The sequence below is a fragment of the Heptranchias perlo genome, chromosome 29 (genome assembly GCF_035084215.1).
Source record: "Heptranchias perlo isolate sHepPer1 chromosome 29, sHepPer1.hap1, whole genome shotgun sequence".
Classification (NCBI taxonomy): domain Eukaryota; kingdom Metazoa; phylum Chordata; class Chondrichthyes; order Hexanchiformes; family Hexanchidae; genus Heptranchias; species Heptranchias perlo.
Window position 1 is genome coordinate 36,510,714 of NC_090353.1, and position 22,433 is coordinate 36,533,146.

General features: G+C 49.1%; 1 protein-coding gene across 3 annotated transcripts in view; it reads left to right on the top strand.

Annotated features, from left to right (window-relative positions):
- ano8b (anoctamin 8b) overlaps positions 1-22,433 on the top strand; it is a 69,514-nt gene that overhangs the window by 25,412 nt on the left and 21,669 nt on the right. For all 3 annotated transcript variants that reach the window (XM_067968552.1, XM_067968554.1, XM_067968553.1), the window contains exons 2-10: positions 4,892-5,002; positions 7,337-7,469; positions 9,120-9,258; positions 11,656-11,752; positions 13,022-13,138; positions 13,392-13,519; positions 14,437-14,598; positions 15,834-15,986; positions 18,037-18,163. In XM_067968552.1, the coding sequence (XP_067824653.1) occupies positions 4,892-5,002; positions 7,337-7,469; positions 9,120-9,258; positions 11,656-11,752; positions 13,022-13,138; positions 13,392-13,519; positions 14,437-14,598; positions 15,834-15,986; positions 18,037-18,163 (1,167 nt within the window). The remainder of the gene's footprint in view (positions 1-4,891; positions 5,003-7,336; positions 7,470-9,119; positions 9,259-11,655; positions 11,753-13,021; positions 13,139-13,391; positions 13,520-14,436; positions 14,599-15,833; positions 15,987-18,036; positions 18,164-22,433) is intronic.

The window sequence follows — 22,433 nt, forward strand, 5'->3', positions numbered from 1 at the left end:
GTTGTCAGCTCGGTTTGCAGTGACGTTATGTGCTGCCCCAGGATAGCAGGACTGTAAGTAAAGATTTAAAAACATTAAAATATAAGACAAGATTAAACATTTCATTGCATATTGAAGACTAAGAGGAGACCTGATAAAAGGTTTTTAAAATTATGAAGGGGGTTCGATAGGGCGGATGTGGAGAGACTGTTTCCACTTGTGGGGGAGGCCAGAACAAGGGGGCATGAAGATAAGATCGTCACTGACAGATCAAATGAAGAATTTAGGAGGAATTTCTTTACACAGAGAGTGGTGAGAATGTGGAACTCACTGCCTCATGGAGCGGGTAATGCAGATAGAATTGTTGCATTCAAGGAGAGGCTTGATCCATACACGAGGGAGAAGGGAATGGAGGGATACGGGGGGGTGGGAGGAGGCTCGCGTGGGGTAGTATGGACCTCTTAGGCTGAATGGCCTGTTGCTGTGCTGTAGATTCCATGTAATTCTGTAAAACCTTTCACCTCTGCCAACCTGGATATGGGCACAAAAACCCGTGCCACACCTCACGGGGGCAGGAGTTGTGGGGTTGGAGCAGAGCGGGTTAATAACATGCTGGGTGACCGAAGGTTTTCTGTAAATTGACTCCTCGCTAACTGAGGATCCCCTGCAGCAGTTGTTCGACTGCAGTCAGAACAGTTTCTGCAGTGTCCTTGTTGACAGCTTAAACCCACTGGCACTGTCTCAAGCTGGAACTGACTCTGTGGAAAGCAGACCGCAGTCGCAAGCAGAGGTTGCAATTTGCTAAGGAGGGAAGAGGAGGCCCGAGGCCCTCGAATGAGCCTGAGGTTGAAACACAGCAGCAGGCCTGAGGCCTTCTCCCGATGTGCTTACAGTTCAAACAACAATAACAACAACTTGCATTTATATAGCGCCTTTAATGTAGTAAAAAACATCCCAAGGTGCTTCACTGGAGCGTAATCAGACAAAATTTGACACCGAGCCACATAAGGAGATATTAGGACAGGCGACCAAAAGCTCGGTCAAAGACGTAGGTTTTAAGGAGCGTCTTAAAGGAGGAGAGAGAGAGGCGGAGAGGTTTAGGGAGAGAATTCCAGAGCTTAGGGCCCAGGCAGCTGAAGGCACGGCCGCCAATGGTGGAACGATTAAAATCGGGGATGCGCAAGAGGCCAGAACTGGAGGAGCGCAGAGATCTCGGAGGGTTGTAGGGCTGGAGGAGGTTACAGAGATAGGGAGGGACGAAGCCATGATTTTAAAATCGAGGCGTTGCCGACCAGGAGCCAACGTAGGTCAGCGAGCTCAGAGGGTGATGGGTGAATGGGATTTGGTGCGAGTTAGGATACGGGGCAGCACAGTTTTGGATGAGCTCAAGTTTATGGGGGGTGGAAGATGGGAGGCCGGCCAGGAGAGCATTGGAATAGTCGAGTCTGGAGGTGACAAAAGCATGGATGAGGGTTTCAGCAGCAAATGAGTTGAGGCGGGGGCGGAGACAACAGCAGGCCCGAGGCCTTTGAATGTGTCTTATGTTGAGGCACAACAGTGGGCCTGAGGCCTTCTTCAACTATTCCTGCAGTTCAAGTACAGAACCAAGAATATTAGGAGCCTTCGCTTGAACCTCGTAAGATTAAAAACACTGAGATTGAAATCCCCCTGGGACGATGGAAATGTTATCCTTAGAATGCAGTTACAGGTCAGGGTTGAAAGATGCAGGTTTTAATATTAGTTTATCAATTTTACTTCATTCCCTTTGGGAGAAATGTCTTGATGGAGGTTTTAGTTGTGGCTACGTACGTCCCCCAGGGATTAAATAAATTGGACGGAGTCCATGACACTGCACATGGTTTGTTGGAAGAGGCAGGACATTGGGTACTTTCATACCCTCCCGCCTCGGAGAGGCAGATGGGCCAGGCTCTGGGTGTGGGCCACTCTCGTACTGACAACAGACAGTTACAGGTTGGAGCAGCAACCCGGCTGGGGTTCGGGTCAGGGTTCAGGTTAGGGTCAGGGTTAGGGTGCGGGTTACAGTCAGGGTCACGGTCAGGGTCCGGATTAGGGTTAGGGTTCGGGTTCCGTGTAGGGTTCATGTTAGGGTCAGGGCTAGGGTTAGGGTTACTCCACCCAGTTTGGTCCCTCCTCGGAGGTGTGTAACAACAGCCTGAACCTCCAACAGGACGGTGAGTTTGTTTTGAAGACAACACTGGGCGATATCAGACATTCCAGGACCTGTGCACTTTGTAGAAATGATATACAGTTCAGATCTCGTGTAATTAGGGTCAAAGGCCTCTGACTAAGATACCCTGCACTGTGTCCCACATCTTTGAGAATCAGCTTTGCAGGAACCACATTGCGACTGGATAGTGGGGACACTATTCACAGTAACGCATCCTCCCCACAACAAACTCCTGTCGATAACACTCCTTCTCACCCTCTTACTGGACAATCCATATTGTTCCTGATCTGTACAAAGACTGATCTCTAACAATATCCTCACACCAATTCACGGACCGTTCTGCAGCCAGTGTTACTCTACTCCCACAGCACTGGGCCTGACGCCTTCATCAGATTTGCTTACAGCTCAAGTACAGAGCCAAGAAAGTAATACAATATTAGGAGCCCTCACTTGAACCTCGTAAGATTAAAAAACACTGAGGTTGAAATCCCCCTGGGACTATGGAAATGTTATCCTTAGAATGAAACCACTGGTCAGGGTTGAAAGATGCAGGTTGTAACATTAGATTAACACAGTTTCACTTAATTACCTTTGGGAGGGTGAGGGAGAAATACATTCGCCATCTCACTCCTGGGTACATCTTTGCAGGAAGATATAAATAATTATTTGGGTTAGAATGACAGGATTCCACAGAATAAAGACTTAATAAGTAAAAAATCAATAACCAGTAAAAGCCAGTTGGCCATCGAAGCCCATCCCTTCAGTTCTCGAACTCGCTCATCGAAGATGTGCTTTCTGACATCTGTTTGAATCTATTTTTCATTAAGTTAAATTTATTTTGCCGGCTGCATGTAAAGTAATATTCTGGGATTACCCCGACTGTTTAATATTTTAGACACTTGACGTTGTAAAGAGAAAATCTTTGGCTCGACACAAAATGGCGCCTCTCAGTCGAGGGGTGATTTGTTCTTTGCGTTAAAACTGCGGGGAAAAGGCAAACCATGAGTGGCCATTTTGTTCCCTTTCCAGTGACATCCTCCAGCCCACACATCATCATCAGTGGGCACAATTAGCAGTGATGTAATTCCTCACGCAGCCCACGTCTCCGCCCCCGTCTCAGCTCATCTGCTGCTGAAACCCTCATCCGTGCCTTTGTTGCCTCCAGACTCGACTATTCCAATGCTCTCCTGGCCGGCCTCCCATCTTCCACCCTCCGTAACATTGAGCTCATCCAAAAGCTCTGCTGCCCCGTATCCTAACTCGCACCAAGTCCCGTTCACCCATCACCCCCTCGCTGACCTACATCGGCTCCCGGTCCAGCAACATCTCGATTTTAAAATTCTCATCCTTGTTTTCAAATCCCTCCGTGGCCTCGCCCTCTCCCTATCTCTGTAACCTCCTCCAGCCCTGCAACCCTCCGAGATCTCTGCGCTCCTCCAATTCTGGCCTCTTTCGCATCCCCGATTTTCTTCGCTCCACCATTGGCGGCCGTGCCTTCAGCTGCCTGGGCCCTAAGCTCTGGAATTCGCTCCCTAAACCTCTCCGCCTCTCTCTCCTCCTTTATGACCCCCCTTTAAACCTACCTCTTTGACCAGGCTTTTGGTCACCTGTCCTGATATCTCCTTATGTGGCTCGGTGTCAAATTTTATTTGATAATCGCTCCTGTGAAGCGCCTTGGGGATGTTTTACTGGGTTAAAGGCGCTATATAAATGCATGCTGTTGTGGTTGAAAAACCTGCTGCCTCACTGTCTATATCTGACACATGGTGGAAGGGCTGTTCTGGAGAGCAGCCAACCCCCATGGAAACCCAATCCCCAGCGAGTGTCAGCGCCTTCAGGAGAGGAGGGGAGACAGTCCGAGGAGAACATTAAGGAATAATGAGTGTTTCATTTTGGTTGTTGACTGTTGGGACGAAGAGGTGAAGACCATCGATGTCCAATTTATGTCACAGTCCTCCCTCTTCCGGCCTGAAACGCTAACTTGCTGCTGGTCGGGTGCCAGGAGGCTGTTAACACGGAATCAGAGCCCTTCGTTTGTGGCTTCACACCCAGTGGTGTAGTGGGTTTGTTTTTTGTGTCCCAGAGGCTGGTCTCCGTGTCACACTCCTGATCCTGAGATTACAGTCTGCTCCAGGGCTGCTGGGAATCCGTGATGGGGAGGCCAAGGAATGCAGCCTTTCTGTCTGGCTGACAGTCCGCTGATGTCAGGGACCTGTTGGGGGGAATAGAAACCGAGAGTAGGACAGGGCAGCAACCTGGTCAGTCTGTGGGTGAAGTGCGCTGTGTTCAGCATAGAATGTTTACAGCAAATGGAACATGCAGGGGGTGAGGTTGCACTGGGGGGGTGAGGTTGCACTGGGGGGGTGAGGTTGCACTGGGGGGGTGAGGTTGCACTGGGGGGGGTGAGGTTGCACTGGGGGTGAGGTTGCACTGGGGGGTGAGGTTGCACTGGGGGGGGTGAGGTTGCACTGGGGGGGTGAGGTTGCACTGGGGGGGGTGAGGTTGCACTGTCTGACTTGCTTCCTCTCTCCCCTCTCCCCATCTCTCTGTCTCGCTCCCTCTCCGTCTCTGTTCTTTCCCTCCCTTTCTTTCTCTCTCTCCCTGTCTGTCTCTCCCTCGTTATCTCTCTCTAACCCCCCCCCCCCTCTCTCTCTGTCTCTTTCTCCCATGAGATAAATTGTGCTCTTTCCTGTACACTGATTCTATTTTCCTATCTCCTCACAGATAAACTATTTGGCAAAAATTTCCTTCAGGCGGGACGTTACATAATGTCCCATAAATCATGGATGAAGACAGTTCCAACAGAAAATTGTGACGTACTGATGACGTTTCCAGGTACGAAAAACTCCTCCGTAAAAGTAATTCACTCAGAGATGGAGTGTAAGATCGGCTGTTTCATGGAGCAATTTGTACACTGAGGGGTGATGAGTCTGGGGTTACGGTCACCGTTCTACTCGTGGTTTTATACATTGGCATATCTGTATTCAGGAAACTGGCACATCCTTTAGATTTTGGTGACTGCCACAATCAGTATTCAGATAAGAATATAGCCGAGCCACTGTAGACTGGATCCAAACCTTTCCAATTCAGTTTGTGGGTTGTTCCGGGGACAGACATCCTTTAGATGGAGAGAAACAGCATGTCTGGATGGCCACCGATAGTCGCTGCTGTGAGGGAAGGTCGGGGCTGCAATTTATCCATCCTTTTATTCAGGGTGTCAGCTGTGGCTCGGTTGGTAGCACTCTCTCGGCTCTGAATCGGAAGGTCATGGGTTCGAATCCCCGCTCCAGAGACACGAGCTTACAATCTCGGCCGACATTCCCAGTGCAATACTGAGGGAGCGCTGCACTGTCGGAGGGCCAGTACTGAGGGAGCGCTGCACTGTCGGAGGGTCAGTACTGAGGGAGCGCTGCACTGTCGGAGGGTCAGTACTGAGGGAGCGCTGCACTGTCGGAGGGCCAGTACTGAGGGAGCGCTGCACTGTCGGAGGGTCAGTACTGAGGGAGCGCTGCACTGTCGGAGGGTCAGTACTGAGGGAGCGCTGCACTGTCGGAGGGTCAGTACTGAGGGAGCGCTGCACTGTCGGAGGGTCAGTACTGAGGGAGCGCTGCACTGTCGGAGGGCCAGTACTGAGGGAGCGCTGCACTGTCGGAGGGTCAGTACTGAGGGAGTGCTGCACTGTCGGAGGGTCAGTACTGAGGGAGCGCTGCACTGTCGGAGGGCCAGTACTGAGGGAGCGCTGCACTGTCGGAGGGTCAGTACTGAGGGAGCGCTGCACTGTTGGAGGGTCAGTACTGAGGGAGCGCTGCGCTGTCGGAGGGTCAGTACTGAGGGAGTGCTGCACTGTCGGAGGGTCAGTACTGAGGGAGCGCTGCACTGTCGGAGGGTCAGTACTGAGGGAGCGCTGCACTGTTGGAGGGGCAGTACTGAGGGAGCGCCGCACTGTTGGAGGGGCAGTACTGAGGGAGCGCCGCACTGTCGGAGGGTCGGTACTGAGGGAGCGCTGCACTGTCGGAGGGTCAGTACTGAGGGAGCGCTGCACTGTTGGAGGGGCAGTACTGAGGGAGTGCTGCACTGTCGGAGGGTCAGTACTGAGGGAGCGCTGCGCTGTCAGAGGGTCAGTACTGAGGGAGCGCTGCACTGTCGGAGGGGCAGTACTGAGGGAGTGCTGCACTGTCGGAGGTGCTATCTTTCGGATGAGACGTTAAACCGAGGCCCCGTCTGCCCTCTCAGATGGATGTAAAAGATTCCACAGCCACTATTTGAAGAAGAGCAGGGGAGTTTTGAATGGTTTTGCTAGAGTAAATAAGGAGAAACTGTGTCCATTGGCAGGAGGGTCAGTAACCAGAGGACACAGATTTAAGGTAATTGGCAAAAGAACCAGAGGGGAGATGAGAATTTTTTTTATGCAGCGAGTTGTTCTGATCTGGAATTCACTGCCTGAAAGGGCGGTGGAAGCAGATTCAATAATAACTTTCAAAAGGGAATTGGATAAATAGTTAAAAAGGAAAAATTTACAGGGCTCTTGGGAAAGAGCAGGGGGAGTGGGACTAATTGGATAGCTCTTACAAAGAGCCGGCACAGGCATGATGGGCCGAATGGCCTCCTCCTGTGCTGTATCATTTTATGATTCTATGATCACCAAGACCGCCATCTTCCACCTCTGGGCACAGGCACCGGTGTTAATGCACCGCTCCCCTTGACGTGGGGAGAGGGGTCTGGGCAGAAGATCAGTTCATGCCCCCACCTCCACCACCGGAACTTAAAGGGCCAGTGTAAAAGGGAGGGGGAAATTCCAAATTCCTGCCGCCCTCCCCGGCAGATATCGGGGTTTCTGTGCTCTGTAACCCCGGGGATTTCAAAGCCCTCGGCAGGATATTGAATTGTTCCCATGCGCCTGCACGTTCCCCTCCAAGTCACACACCATCCCGACTTGGAAATATATCGCCGTTCCTTCATCGTCGCTGGGTCAAAATCCTGGAACTCCCTCCCTAACAGCACTGTGGGAGAACTGTCACCACACGGACTGCAGCGGTTCAAGAAGGCGGCTCACCACCACCTTCTCAAGGGCAATTAGGGATGGGCAATAAATGCCGGCCTCGCCAGCGACGCCCACATCCCATGAATGAATAAAAGAATAGGCAGCCATCATATCATTTATTCCCACAGATTCCACAGATGACCACACGTTGCTATGGTTACTGAACCACATACGGCTGGGAATCCCAGAACTGATCATCCAGATCCGACATCACAAACACACCAGCGTTTACGCATTCTTCGTGACAGCAACATATGAGAAGTAAGTTGGAGCTGGGTTCTGAGTGAATCCGTTACACTGAGTCGGGGGCTGAGCAGGGTGAGGGGTGTCTGTGGTAATGGGCGGTGGGGTGGCCTGGTGTAAGAAGCCTGTGTGGTATGTCCTGGGTTAGGGTGGGCCGTGTACACGAGCTGATGATGTACACAAGCTGACTGCAGGCCATGTACACGAGCTGATTGTGGTCTGTGTATACCAACTTGATAGAGATTCTTTTGATGAGAGGGTAGATGAGGGCAATGCAGTTGATGTGGTGTATATGGACATTCAAAAGGTGTTTGATAAAGTGCCACATTATAGGCTTCTCATCGAGATTGTGGCCCATGGAGTAAAAGGGGGCAGTAGCAGCATGGATACAGAATTGGCTAAATGACAGGAAACAGAGAGTAGTGGTGAACGGTTGTTTTTCGGACTGGAGGGAGGTGTACAGTGGTGTTCCCCAGGGGTCGGTGCTGGGACCACTGCTTTTCTTGATATATATTAATGACTTGGACTTGGGTGTACAGGGCACAATTTCCAAATTTGATGACACAAAACTTGGAAGTGTAGTGAACTGTAAGGAGCATAGTGATAGACTTCAAGAGGATATAGACAGGCTGGTGGAATGGGCGGACACGTGGCAGATGAAATTTAACGCAGAAAAATGCGAAATTATACATTTCGGTAGGAAGAATGAGGAGAGGCAATATTAACTAAAGGGCACAATTCTAAAAGGGGTACAGGAACAGAGAGATCTGGGGGTATATGTACACAAATCATTGAAGGTGGCAGGGCAAGTTGAGAAAGCGGTTAAAAAAGCATACGGGATCCTGGGCTTTATAAATAGAGGCATAGAGTACAAAAGCAAGAAAGTCATGATGAACCTTTATAAAACACTGGTTCGGCCACAACTGGATTATTGTGTCCGGTTCTGGACACCGCATTTTAGGAAGGATGTGAAGGCCTTAGAGTGGGTGCAGAAAAGACTTACTAGAATGATTCCAGGGATGAGGGATTTCAGTTACATGGATAGACTGGAGAAGCTGGGGTTGTTCTTGGAACAGAGAAGGTTGCGAGGAGATTTGATCGAGTAGATAGAGAGAAACTGTTCCCATTGGCGGAAGGGTCAGGAACCAGAGGGCACAGATTTAAGGTGATTGTCAAAAGAACCAAAGGTGACATGAGGAAAAGCTTTTTTACACAGCGAGTGGTTCTGATCTGGAATTCACTGCCCGAGGGGGTGGTGGAGGCAGATTCAATCATGGCCTTCAAAAGGGAACTGGATAAGTATTTGAAAGGAAAAAATTTGCAGGGCTACGGAGATAGGGCGGGGGAGTGGGACTAGCTGGATTGCTCTTGCATAGAGCCAGCATGGACTCAATGGGCCGAATGGCCTCCCTCCGAGCTGTAACCTTTCTATGATTCTATGATTCTACACGAGCTGACGATGTACGCGAGCTGACCGCGGTCTGCGTACCCGGGCTGACCGCGATTTTCCTCACCAATCTGACCGCGGGCCGCGTATACGAGCTGATGATGTACATGAGCTGACTGCAGTCCGTGTACACAAGCTGACTGCAATCTGCGTACACAAGCTGACATCGGGCTTTTCTGGAGTTTGGTTTGTGACTGTGTTCTATCGATGTTTGCGGACAGCTTGCTTCGAGGAGCTGAGAAGATGAGTTTGCGGAAACCAGTGAAAGAGGAGTTTGGCGGGGGTTCGAGGATATTCTCCTGCGAGGAGGATTACATCTACGAAAACATTGAAAATGAAATCTATTTCTTCACTTCTCAGGTGAGGCAGTCTGTGGGGGGGGCGGTTTCCGTTTCACCAACAGCCCCTCTGCCAGACGAAGTTAATTATCACACCGTCACAAAAATTGTCTTAGAGACTTGAGCATAGAATCCAGGCTGACACTCCCGGTGCCAGTACAGAGGGAGTGCTGCACTGTCGGAGGTGCCGTCTTTCGGATGAGACGTTAAACCGAGGCCCCGTCTGCCCTCTCAGGTGGACGATAAATGATCCCATGGCCACTATTTTGAAGAAAAGCAGGGGAGTTCTCCCCGGTGTCCCAGTTAACATTTTATCCCTCAACCAACATCACTAAAAAGCCAGATTATCTGGTCATTATCACGTTGCTGTTTGTGGGATCTTGCTGTGCATAAATTGGCTGTTGTGTTTCCTACATTACAACAGTGACTACACTTCAAAAAGTACTTCATTGGCTGTGAAGCACTTTGGGACGTCCTGAGGTCATGAAAGGTTCTGTATAAATGCAAGTCTTTCTTCATTACTTAACAAATTAACCCTCTCCCTCTCCAACTCTTTCCCTCCTTGCTGTTGCTTTCTCTCTCCCCCTCTCTCGCTCTCTCTCTCTCTGTCTTTCTCTTTCTGCATATCCCCGTACCTCTTCCTCTTTCTTACATAGATTCAGAAATTATAACGCGGAAACAGGCCGTTCGGCCCAGTCCAGTCTGTGTTGGTGTTTACCCTCCACATGAGCAGTCTCCTAATCCCATGTTCCCACCCTGTTCCCATATCCCTTTATCCACTTTTCCTTTAACCACCTATCAGACCTGTTCTTCAATGTTGACCTGGTCTCTGTTTCAATCGCTAACTCTGGTTGTGCGTTCCGCAGTCTCTCAACTCTGTGTAAAAATGTTTCTCCTGCTTTCCGTTCTAAGTTGCTTACATTGAATCTTATATCCATGTCGCTCGTTCTCAACCCCTCGCCCACTGGAAACAGTCTGTTTCTGTCTACTCTGTCCCACACTGTCAGAATCTTAAACACCTCTTATCTAGGCAGTCCTTAACTCCCTCCGCTCGAATGAAAACAGCCCCAATTTTTTGAGTCTTTCTTTAGATTTGTATTTCCTCATACCGAGTGAATCTGTGTTGTCTGTATCTCTCCCTCTCTCTCTCTCTCTCTCTCTTTCTCTGTTTCTGTCCCTGACGGTGTGTGTCTGTCTGTTTCTGTCCCTGACGGTGTGTGTCTGTCTGTATCTGTCCCTGACGGTGTGTGTCTGTCTGTATCTGTCCCTGACGGTGTGTGTCTGTCTGTATCTGTCCCTGACGGTGTGTGTCTGTCTGTATCTGTCCCTGACGGTGTGTGTCTGTCTGTACCTGTCCCTGACGGTGTGTGTCTGTCTGTATCTGTCCCTGACGGTGTGTGTCTGTCTGTACCTGTCCCTGACGGTGTGTGTCTGTCTGTACCTGTCCCTGACGGTGTGTGTCTGTCTGTATCTGTCCCTGACGGTGTGTGTCTGTCTGTACCTGTCCCTGACGGTGTGTGTCTGTCTGTATCTGTCCCTGACGGTGTGTGTCTGTCTGTTTCTGTCCCTGACGGTGTGTGTCTGTCTGTATCTGTCCCTGACGGCGTGTGTCTGTCTGTATCTGTCCCTGACGGTGTGTGTCTGTTTCTGTCCCTGACGGTGTGTGTCTGTCTGTTTCTGTCCCTGACGGTGTGTGTCTGTCTGTACCTGTCCCTGACGGTGTGTGTCTGTCTGTACCTGTCCCTGACGGTGTGTGTCTGTCTGTATCTGTCCCTGACGGTGTGTGTCTGTCTGTATCTGTCCCTGACGGTGTGTGTCTGTCTGTATCTGTCCCTGACGGTGTGTGTCTGTCTGTATCTGTCCCTGACGGTGTGTGTCTCTCTGTTTCTGTCCCTGACGGTGTGTGTCTGTCTGTTTCTGTCCCTGATGGTGTGTGTCTGTCTGTATCTGTCTCTGATGGTTTGTGTCTGTCTGTTTCTGCCCCTGGCTGTCTGTGCATCTCATTATCTGCAATTCCTGACTCACTGTGCTGATGAAATGCAGTTTGAAGCAGCCATTTCCCACTGGTCCTGCTTCATGTCTAATCCCCCGGCAACTAACCAGCAGGTCCCTGGGGCTGAGAATAGGGAGACACATCAGCAACCGGCCCCCCTCCCACCGCCCCCGTTACCTCCTCTGTCACGTTCTCTGCTCAAGGGAGCTGTGCGACATCACAGAAATTCAGACTCTACTTTTGAAATGTAAACATTGCAATCACCCAAGAAACGGCACCTCAGGGAGTTTTGGGCTGAGCGAGGTGTGAACCGGCCGAGTCCTCTCGGGCCTCGGTGAGAAACAAACTGTTGGGGGTCGTGGCGGGGGGGGTGGGGGGGGTAGATTTTCAAGCGAATTGGAATGAGAATGGCTTGTATCTCCGCAGGAACGCCAGAGTATTATCAGATACTGGCTTAACAACTTGCGAGCAAGGCAAGGAACAAGTTTACATAACATTCACTTCCTGGAGGGACAGCCGATCAGTAAGTGGCGTTCTAATCAGATAAAGCAAAAGGATGTTTAGAAAATCGGTTTGCAGTGATTCATTGTCCCACACACGGCCGGCACCTCCATATCATCATTATAATATGAGCACGTTTCCTTCCTCACTCTATCTCCTCGCCCTGACACTTGAGCACAAAAAGGTGTACGTCAGTGTCCAGTTTGACTCTGATCTTAGCCTCAAGCCCCCGACATCTCTGGACATGTCATCGGTGGCTCGGTTTGTCGCGCTCTCACCTCTGACTCAGAAGGTCGTGGGTTCAAGCCCCACTCCAGCGACTTGAGCGCAAAATCTGGGCCGACGCTCCCGGTGCCAGTGCTGCACTGTCTGGAGGTGCCGTCATCTCAGGTGAGATGTTAAACCCAGGCCCCGTCTGTCCTCTCAGGTGGATGTCAAAGATCTATTTCGAAGAAGAGTGGGGGAATTCTCCCCAGTGTCCTGGGCCAATAGTTATCCCTCAACTAACATCACTAAAATGGTCTGTGACCCCTGCCCCTTCCCCTCACACACAAAGGTCACTGATCTGTCTGCTGACTGAAAATCTCTTGGGTGAGCTGGTGAATATAGAGAGAGGTTAGGGGTTGCCAACCCTCCAGGATTGCCCTGGAGTCTCCAGGAATTAAAGACTAATCTCCAGGACACTGCTGAGAGCAAAAACCCAGGAGAAAAATCATGGGGGGACATTCAAAAAAAAAATCATTTTTCAACACTGAAAATGTTGGGGAGTTGGGAAAGAAACGGCTGTTTGACTGATGGTGATGAATTATCCGATTGGCCGCGGGAAGGCGGGTCACCGTGAGGATGGACGTGTCAGGCGGCCAATGGCGGGAGTGTGTGGGGGCGGGGTAGTTGGAGGCAGGAGGTCATGTGATGAAACCTCCAGGAGTATGTCCAACCAGAGTTGGCAACCCCCTAACACAGGTGGGAAGGTGAATGTCGGGGGGAGGGAGTTGTCGGGGGGAGAGGCGGCAGATGTCGGGGGAGAGGGGGGCGGATGTCGGGGGGAGGGGGGGTGAATGTCGGGGGGGGAGGGGGGTGAATGTCGGGGGGAGGGGGGTGAATGTCGGGGGGAGGGGGGTGAATGTCGGGGGGGTGAATGTCGGGGGGGAGGGGGGTGAATGTCGGGGGGGGGGTGAATGTCGGGGGGAGGGGGGGTGAATGTCGGGGGGAGGGGGGGTGAATGTCGGGGGGGAGGGGGGTGAATTCCTGTTGATTTCCTTGGATATTAACCAGCCCGTGTTGTGACCAGTTGCAGAGCTCATGACCCGAGGGATTATTCAGCAGGTCCTTCCGATCCACGAGCGACGCATCCTTAACCGATTGATGAAATCCTGGGTTCAGGCGGTCTGCGAGTCACAGCCAGTAGGTGTGTACAGGCACTGGCTAATGCTGTTTGCTGCTTTATTGGTGAATTAAATGGATTGTGTGGATCATAAGAGAAAGAACATCGAAAATTTCAGGAACAGGGAAAGGGTATTTAGGGTGGACAGTCCAGAGGGGTCTCGCTTTACCGAGGTTCCTCACTAAGAAAAAGAGGCCTTTGCTGTTCCTAAGATTTCCTCTGTAATTTAAACCTCCTTTTCAGCTGATGATTCTGTCTTTTCTTTCCTCTATTCCAGACGAGATCTGTGACTATTTTGGGGTTAAAATCGCAATGTATTTTTCCTGGCTCGGATACTACACATGGTGCATGATTTACCCGGCTGTGATTGGCCTCGGACTCTGGGCGTTTACAGAGTCAGACCAGGTACAGTCGACAACGTGTGAAATACCCAACTCTCATTGGCTAATGTGACCAATTATAGTCTACAATTCATGATTTACCCAACTCTCATTGGCTAATGTGACCAATTATAGTCTACAATTCATGATTTACCCAACTCTCATTGGCTAATGTGACCAATTACAGTCTACAATTCATGATTTACCCAACCCACATTGGCTAATATGACCAATTATAGCCTACAATTCATGATTTACCCAACTCTCATTGGCCAGAAATCACTCCTGAATGTCCATGTTCCAAGAATGTAATGTTGGAATCTTACCCCTTGTATCCCGAGATTTATGCTAATTGTAGGTTAATGTGGGAGGCACAAGTCAAACAGTTGGGTCCTCAGTGTAGGAGGTGCTTTAAAGCTTTATTTAAATTGATGACGGGGGTTGGGGGAGGGGGTTCCATTTTTGTTTATCACCCATAGGTATCAGCTGTGGCTCAGTGGGTGTCTCCCTCTCGCCTCTGAGTCAGAAGGCCGTGGGTCCGAACCCCACCCCAGAGACTTGAGCCTATAGTCCAGGCCTACACTCCCGATGCAGTACTGAGGGAGTGCTGCACTGTCGGAGGTGAGGTCTTTTGGATGAGATATTATCTGCCCCTCTCAGGTGCACGTAAAAGATCCCACAGCCACTATTTTGAAGGAGAGCAGCGAAGTTCTCCCCGGTGTCCTGGGCCAATATTTATCCCTCAACCAACATCACTAAGAAAAGATGATCGGGTCATTTATCTCATTGCTATTTGTGGGATCTTGCTGTGCGCAAATTGGCTGCCGCATTTCATTCATTACAACAGTGGCTACACTTCAAAAGTACTTCATTGGCACATTTGGGACGTCCTGAGGTGGTGAAAGGCGCAGTATAAACGCAAATTCGTTCTTTCTTCCACAGACCAGCCGAGATGTGATCTGTGTCATCTTTGCCCTGTTTAACGTTGTGTGGACCACCTTGTTTCTGGAGGGTTGGAAGCGTCAGAGTGCGGAGCTCGCCTACAGGTGGGGAACGTTAGACCGGCCGGCGGAGCTCATCGAGGAGCCCAGGTCCCAGTTCAGGGTGAGCACGGCTCGAATATTGGGGCTATATTTACATACATGGTGTAAACCATGACACAAAAGGGTTCAGAGTGTAAACTGGTGAGGAAATCCCTTTTTGTAAATTATATAGAATTTACTGCACAGAAACAGGCCATTCGGCCCAACAGGTCTATGCCGGTGTTTATGCTCCACAGGAGCCTCCTCCCTCCCTACTTCATCTCACCCTGTCAGCATAACTTTAATCCTTTCTCCCTCATGTGTTTATCGAGCTTCCCCTTAAATGTATCTACACTATTCGCCTCAACTACTCCTTGTGAGAGCGAGTTCCACATTCTCACCACTCTCTGGGTAAAGAAGTTTCTCCTGAATTCCCTATTGGATTTATTAGTGACTATCTTATATTTATGGCCCCTAGTTCTAGTCTCCCCCACAAGTGGAAACATCTTCTCCACGTCTACCCTATCAAACCCCTTCATAATCTTAAAGACCTCTATCAGGTCACCCCTCAGTCTTCTCTTTTCTAGAGAAAAGAGCCCCAGCCTGTTCAGCCTTTCCTGATAAGTATATCCCCTCATTTCTGGTATCATCCTAGTAAATCTTTTTTGCACCTTCTCCAGTGCCTCTTTATCCTTTTTATAATAAGGAGACCAGAACTGTTCACAGTACTCCAAGTGTGGTCTAACCAAGGTTCTATACAAGTAGGGAGGGAGGAGGCTCGTGTGGAGCAAAAACACTGGCATAGACCAGTTGGGCCGAATGGCCTGTTTCTGTGCTGTAAATTCTATGTAATTCTATGTAAAGAACCAACCACTGAGCATGGACTAGAACCTCAACTATTCTAGACTGGGTAAGATCCCACAGCACTATTCGAAGAAGAACAGGGGAATTCTCCCTGGTCTCCTGGTCAATATTTACCCCTCAACCAAAATCTAAGAACTGATTATCTGGTCATTTTTTTCATTGCCGTTTGTGGGATCTTGCTGTGCGCAGATTGGTTGCAGCGTTTCCTACATCACAACAGTGACTACACTTCAAAAAGTACTTCATTGGCTGTGAAGCGCTTTGGGACGTCCCGCGGCCGTGAAAGGCGCCATGTCAATGCAAGTCTTTTTATAGTGGCACGTGGTGCCTGAAATGGGATCCTGTTCCTCTCCTTACACGAATCCCCCTTCACCTTGACAAACGCACAAGTTTGCCGCACTGTTCACCCTACAGTGTTTGTAATGCTTCTCATCTCTCTCTCTCTCCCGGTAGGGTATCAAACGAGTTAGCCCAGTAACGGGCTGTGAGGATTTCCATTACCCACCTTGGAAGCGGAGGTTGTTCCAGTATTTTGTCAGTCTTCCTGTCTGTCTCTTCTGTCTCTGCGTTGTCTTCCTGACCATGTTAATCTGCTTTGAACTACAGGTCAGTGCCAACCGCCTCTGTCCGTTTGTACCGTCGCGCCCAACACAGGCATATCATTGTTGTAATTCTGCTGCCAAGTTTACGGGCGCCGATTTTATAAACATCCGACTGTCTACGTGAAGCCTCAACCACAGCGCACGGCGGGAAATTGCGTCTACGTTCCCCGCGAGGTTCCGTAAATTAACGCGGAGTGATACTTACAGGACGCTCTACCGGCCGAGAGCTTTGCCCGTAGCCTACAGCTATTGGGGAACCGCGGGTGCAATGCCCATGGTTCTCGGGCCATGGAGAGAGTCTCTGTGATCTCCTGATATTTTCAGCCTGTAGATTTGGCTCGCTCCCCACTCCCCCCACCCCCCCACAACCTCACTGATCCCCGTCTGTACAATCAATCCCTATTTCTACAAATGTCAAATCTTTAGATTTAGCGAATTGTACAACAGACCCTTTGTTCACAGCGCTAACTGTCTCAGCTCATTGCAAACCCCAGTTCAAGAAAAGGAATTCAATGGTTGAAATCAGTTCTAATCACTACTATTGTGTAGAATTCCCAATGGATCAAGCCCTTTCTCATTGACTCCCATTGTATACAATCCCAATGGACCAAGCCCCTTCCCATTCACTCCCATTGTATACAATCCCAATGGACCAAGCCCCTTCCCATTCACTCCCATTGTATGCAATCCCAATAAGAACATAAGAAATAGGAGCGGGAGTAGGCCATATGGCCCCTCGAGCCTGCTCCACCAATCAATCAGATCATGGCTGATCTTCAACCTCAACTCCACTTTCCTGCCCGATCCCCATATCCCTTGATTCCCCTAGAGTCCAAAAATCTATAGATCTCAGTCTCGAATATATTCAACGACTCAGCATCCACAGCCCTCTGGGGTAGAGAATTCCAAAGATTCACAACCCTCTTGAGTGAAGAAATTCCTCCTCATCTCAGTCTTAAATGGCCAATCCCTTATCCTGAGACTATGCCCCCTAGTTCTAGACTCTCCAGCCATGGGAAATAAACCATTCTACTCAACCTCATAGGACAACCCTCTCATCCCAGGAATTAACCTAATGAACATTCGCTGCACCCCCTCTAAGGCAAGTATATCATTCCTTAGATAAGGAGACCAAAACTGTACACAGTACTCCAGGTGAGGTCTCACCAAAGCCCTGTACAATTGTAGTAAGACTTCCTTACTCTTGTACTCCAACCCCCTTGCAGTAAAGGCCAACATGTTCAATGGCAAATGACCAATCCCACCTAATTATAATTACATAAAGGGTGAAAGTTCATGAAATGTTACAAAGAGTTTACCTTTTGACCCACTGAGCAACATTGATGGTGTTGGGCAGTGAACTCACAGGGGTTAGGTATAGGTCAGAGGCGAGTGCTCCAGGGGTCAAGGATCTATCATGCGTCAGACATGAGCCAGCCTAGGATCTAACATGGGGCTGATACTGATGGGAAGTCACAGAGCTCCAGCCTGGTATAGATAGACGTCAGGCACCTGTGCAGCTCATGGTCAAACCAGCAGCCCCTGGTGTTTGGAATATAATGCCGTGCTCTGTTCCAGTATGTTGCCTACGTGTTGTGGCTGTGTCAGCATGGCTCAGCAGAATTCTAGGGCTCTCGCTTTGAGTCCTACTTCAGTATTTGAACACACAACCTGGATTTAGACTCTGGTGCAGCACTGAAGGAGTGCTGCATCGCCAGAGGTGCCGCCCTCCAGATGAGACAATAAACCATTTACTTGTTCAGGTGGGAGTTTCAGATCCCACAACACTATTCAAAGAAGATTGGGGAGTTCTCCCCGGTGTTCTGGCCGACATTTATCCCTCAACCAACATCACTAAACAAAAAAAACAGATTATCCAATCACTTGTCTAATTACTGCATGTGGGATGTTTGCTGGTGCTGGATGGTTGTCGTGGTTACCTACATAACAACAGTCTCTGAACTCCAATAGTAATTCGCTCTGAGACAGTTCGACATAAAGGGACTTCTCATTCCTTTTATTCATAAATCTTTTTCTGCTTTCCCATTTTTCAGGAATTTGTGTCCAGTATCAAAGAATTGCCGCGGATAGTCACCTATTTTCCTAAAGTCCTTCTCGCTGTCGTGGCTACAATTCTTGATGATGTTTACAAGAAAATTGCCTACTGGTTAAATGATATGGGTACGTATCAAAGACGCACTCCCCGGGAGATCGTATCAAAGACGCACTCCCCGGGGGAACGTATCAAAGACGCACTCCCCGGGGGAACGTATCAAAGACGCACTCCCCGGGAGATCGTATCAAAGACGCACTCCCCGGGGGAACGTATCAAAGACGCACTCCCCGGGAGATCGTATCAAAGACGCACTCCCCGGGGGAACGTATCAAAGACGCGCTCCCCGGGGGAACGTATCAAAGACGCGCTCCCCGGGGGAACGTATCAAAGACGCGCTCCCCGGGGGAACGTATCAAAGACGCGCTCCCCGGGGGAACGTATCAAAGACGCTCTCCCCGGGGGAACGTATCAAAGACGCACTCCCCGGGGGAACGTATCAAAGATGTAATAGTCCCTGAATTTTCGTCCCCATGTGAAGCACTTTGCATTTCTGTGCATTGAATTTATTCTGCCACCCGTCTGCCCAATTCCCAAATATATTCAAATGCTTCTGTAGCTTATCCTGTTCAGCTTTGGAGTTTATCACCTTCATTAGCTTCGTATCACATGGGTTAAATCCAGAGTAAAGCTCCCTCTACACTGTCCCATCAAACACTCCCAGAGCAGGTACAGCACGGGTTAGATACAGAGTAAAGCTCCCTCTACACTGTCCCATCAAACACTCCCAGGGCAGGTACAGCATGGGTTAGATACAGAGTAAAGCTCCCTCTACACTGTCCCATCAAACACTCCCAGGGCAGGTACAGCACGGGTTAGATACAGAGTAAAGCTCCCTCTACACTGTCCCATCAAACACTCCCAGGGCAGGTACAGCACGGGTTAGATACAGAGTAAAGCTCCCTCTACACTGTCCCATCAAACACTCCCAGGGCAGGTACAGCACGGGTTAGATAGAGAGTAAAGCTCCCTCTACACTGTCCCATCAAACACTCCCAGGGCAGATACAGCATGGGTTAGATACAGAGTAAAGCTCCCTCTACACTGTCCCATCAAACACTCCCAGGGCAGGTACAGCACGGGTTAGATACAGAGTAAAGCTCCCTCTACACTGTCCCATTAAAGAACCTGATATTGAACCCATGTTTGATTAGTTTGATTGGGAACAATTATAATTGTGATTGGCTCGCCTTATTTCACTGATGCAACACTGAATGTGATTGGCAATAAAATTCAAATGTTTTTGATATTTTTCAATTGCATTACTATAGTTGAGGCTTAATGTTGAGGTAATAAAGACTCTGTTGACACTGAGACCCCTTATTACTGTCATATTAATCTTTTTTTCAGTGTCACATGGAATTAGCTGAACCAAATTTACAGAGAGACCTGGGGATTCACATAGACAAATCTTTGAAAGTGGCAGGACAAGTTGCTAAACCTTTATAAAACACTGGTCAGGCCTCAGCTGGAGTATTGTGTTCAATTCTGGGCATCGCACTTTAGGAAGGATGTCAAGGCCTTGGAGAGGGTGCAGAGGCGATTTACTAGAATGGTACCAGGGATGAGGGACTTCAGTTATGTGGAGAGACTGGAGAATCTGGGGTTGTTCTCCTCAGAGCAGAGAAGGTTAAGCGGAGATTTGATAGAGGTGTTCAAAATCATGAAGGGTTTTGATAGAGTAAATAAGGAGAAACTGTTTCCAGTGGCAGAAGGGTCGGAAATTAGAGGGGACAGATTTATGGTGATTGGCAAAAGAGCCAGAGCTGAGATGAGGAAACATTTTTTTACACAGCGAGTTGTGATGATCTGGAATGCGCTGCCTGAAAGGGCGGTGGAAGCAGATTCAATAATAACTTTCAAAAGGGAATCGGATAAATACTCGAAGGGAAGAAATTTACAGGGCTCTGGGGAAAGAGCAGGGGAACAGGACTAGTTGGATAGCTCTTTCAAAGAGCCGACACAGGCACGATGGGCCGAATGGCCTCCTTCTGTGCTGTAAGTACATCTATACCCATCTCTGTTACCTCCTCCAGCCCTACAACCCTCCGAGATCTCTGCGCTCCTCCAATTCTGGCCTCTTGCGCATCACCCGATTTCCATCGCTCCAACATTGGCGGCCGTGCCTTCAGCTGCCTGGGCCCTAAGCTCTGGAATTCCCTCCCTAAACCTCTCCGCCTCTCTCTCCTCCTTTTAAGATGCTCCTTAAAACCTATCTTTTTGACCAAGCTTTTGCTCACCTGTCTTAATATCTCTTTATGTGGCTCGGAGTCAAATTTTGTTTGATAATCTCACTTGTGAAGCACCTTGGGACGTTTTACTACATTAAGGGTGCTGTATGAATGCAAGTTGTTATTGTTGTTGTTGTTGTTGTTGTGAGATTCTATAAATAAATGGCCAGCCCAGAGAGGCCAGCACTTTCTGGCTGACTAAGCGTTAAGGTTTTCAAAAACTTTTAATCAGCAGCAAAAGCCAACAAGATAACAGACACGGTCCCTCGCCCTCTCCCCACACCCTCTCCCCACGCCCTTTCCTCACTGCTGTTGAGCCTCCAGCAACTCGAGTTAGTGAACGGTACGTAACCCAACCAGACGAGACTTGCAGTGTTTTTTTTGAGCAGTTGCCCTCAGTCCCTCCACGTTGCCAATCCCAATCTATCCCTGAGTGTCCACACCCACCAAACCGGACCGGGCAGTTTCCCCACCAATCGGGTTTCTAACTGCATCACAGAGTTGCTGTACTTTTTTAGGAAAAATTATATTTTCGGTCAGTTTTGTGCTGATCGAGTCCTGGGATGTCAGTGTTGGAGAGTGTGGAGCAGTGTTTCCACCCAGTTTCAGCAGCGATAATACCCAGGTCAGTATCCCATAGAGTAAAACTTCCTCGGCATCAGTTTTGTCCAATAGAAATCGCTGACCACACCAGTGTTGTCCAATAGAAATCGCTGACCAGACCAGTGTTGACCAATAGAAATCGCTGACTAGACCAGTGTTGACCAATAGAAATCGCTGACCAGACCTGTGTTGACCAATAGAAATTGCTGACCAGACCAGTGTTGGCCAATAGAAATCGCTGACCAGACCAGTGTTGACCAATAGAAATCGCTGACTAGATCAGTGTTGACCAATAGAAATCGCTGACTAGATCAGTATTGTCCAATAGAAATCGCTGACCAGACCAGTGTTGACCAATAGAAATCGCTGACTAGACCACTGTTGACCAATAGAAATCGCTGACTAGATCAGTGTTGTCCAATAGAAATCGCTGACTAGATCAGTGTTGACCAATAGAAATCGCTGACCAGACCAGTGTTGACCAATAGAAATCGCTGACCAGACCAGTGTTGTCCAATAGAAATCGCTGACTAGACCAGTGTTGTCCAATAGAAATCGCTGACTAGGTCAGTGTTGTCCAATAGAAATCACTGACTAGACCAGTGTTGTCCAATAGAAATCACTGACTAGACCAGTGTTGTCCAATAGAAATCGCTGACTAGGTCAGTGTTGTCCAATAGAAATCACTGACTAGACCAGTGTTGTCCAATAGAAATCACTGACTAGACTCAGGTGTTGCCAAGGTGACGTTTTTGCCACAGAAAACGCCTCACACGCAATCCAGGTGAATGTACGTCACGTGCATATTTATTTAACGAACATCTCCCACCAATCAGTAAGTAAGGTCGTAAATCACTCACAGTGATCGCTTGCTCACTCTGCTCTTCATCTTATCATTTTACCAACTAACACACAAAAAGGTTAAAGTTCACATGCACACACAGCACGAATATGAGTATTGAAATCACATGACCAACGAAGGTGCCTGTTACTCACATCTGGATTCCCAATTAGCCACATCTTTTAGCCCATTGGCTGGTGGCCAGTGTATTGGACCACACTGTCCCAACAATGTGCCTTAACACAATTTCGGAGGAGTATTTGCTACTGCGCCAGTGTGGCAATTTGCACTTCCCTCGTCGGCCTTCCTTGTGGTCTCTGGGTGAGGCTGCCAGTTTGGTGTCAGTTTAGGACCACACAACGCCTTAGGTGCCTCCTGCATGTTGTACACATCCACTCTCATCCAGCCTCTGCACTGCAAAATACTGTATCACGGTGCCATGCCCCTCACTCAGACATCACTGCAAACTGCTTTCAGAATTAAAAAGTTTATATTTTTTTATTTTGGTGACTTGCTTCCATCGCACTGATTTTGGCAGTTTCCCAGATTCCCGATTGGTTAAACATTGGGCTTCCCTCTTCCTGATTCATCCCAGGGCTTAGAGGGTTAAATTCAGATGCCAGGTCATAAACTTGGTTTGTATTCCCTTGAGTTTAGGGTGAA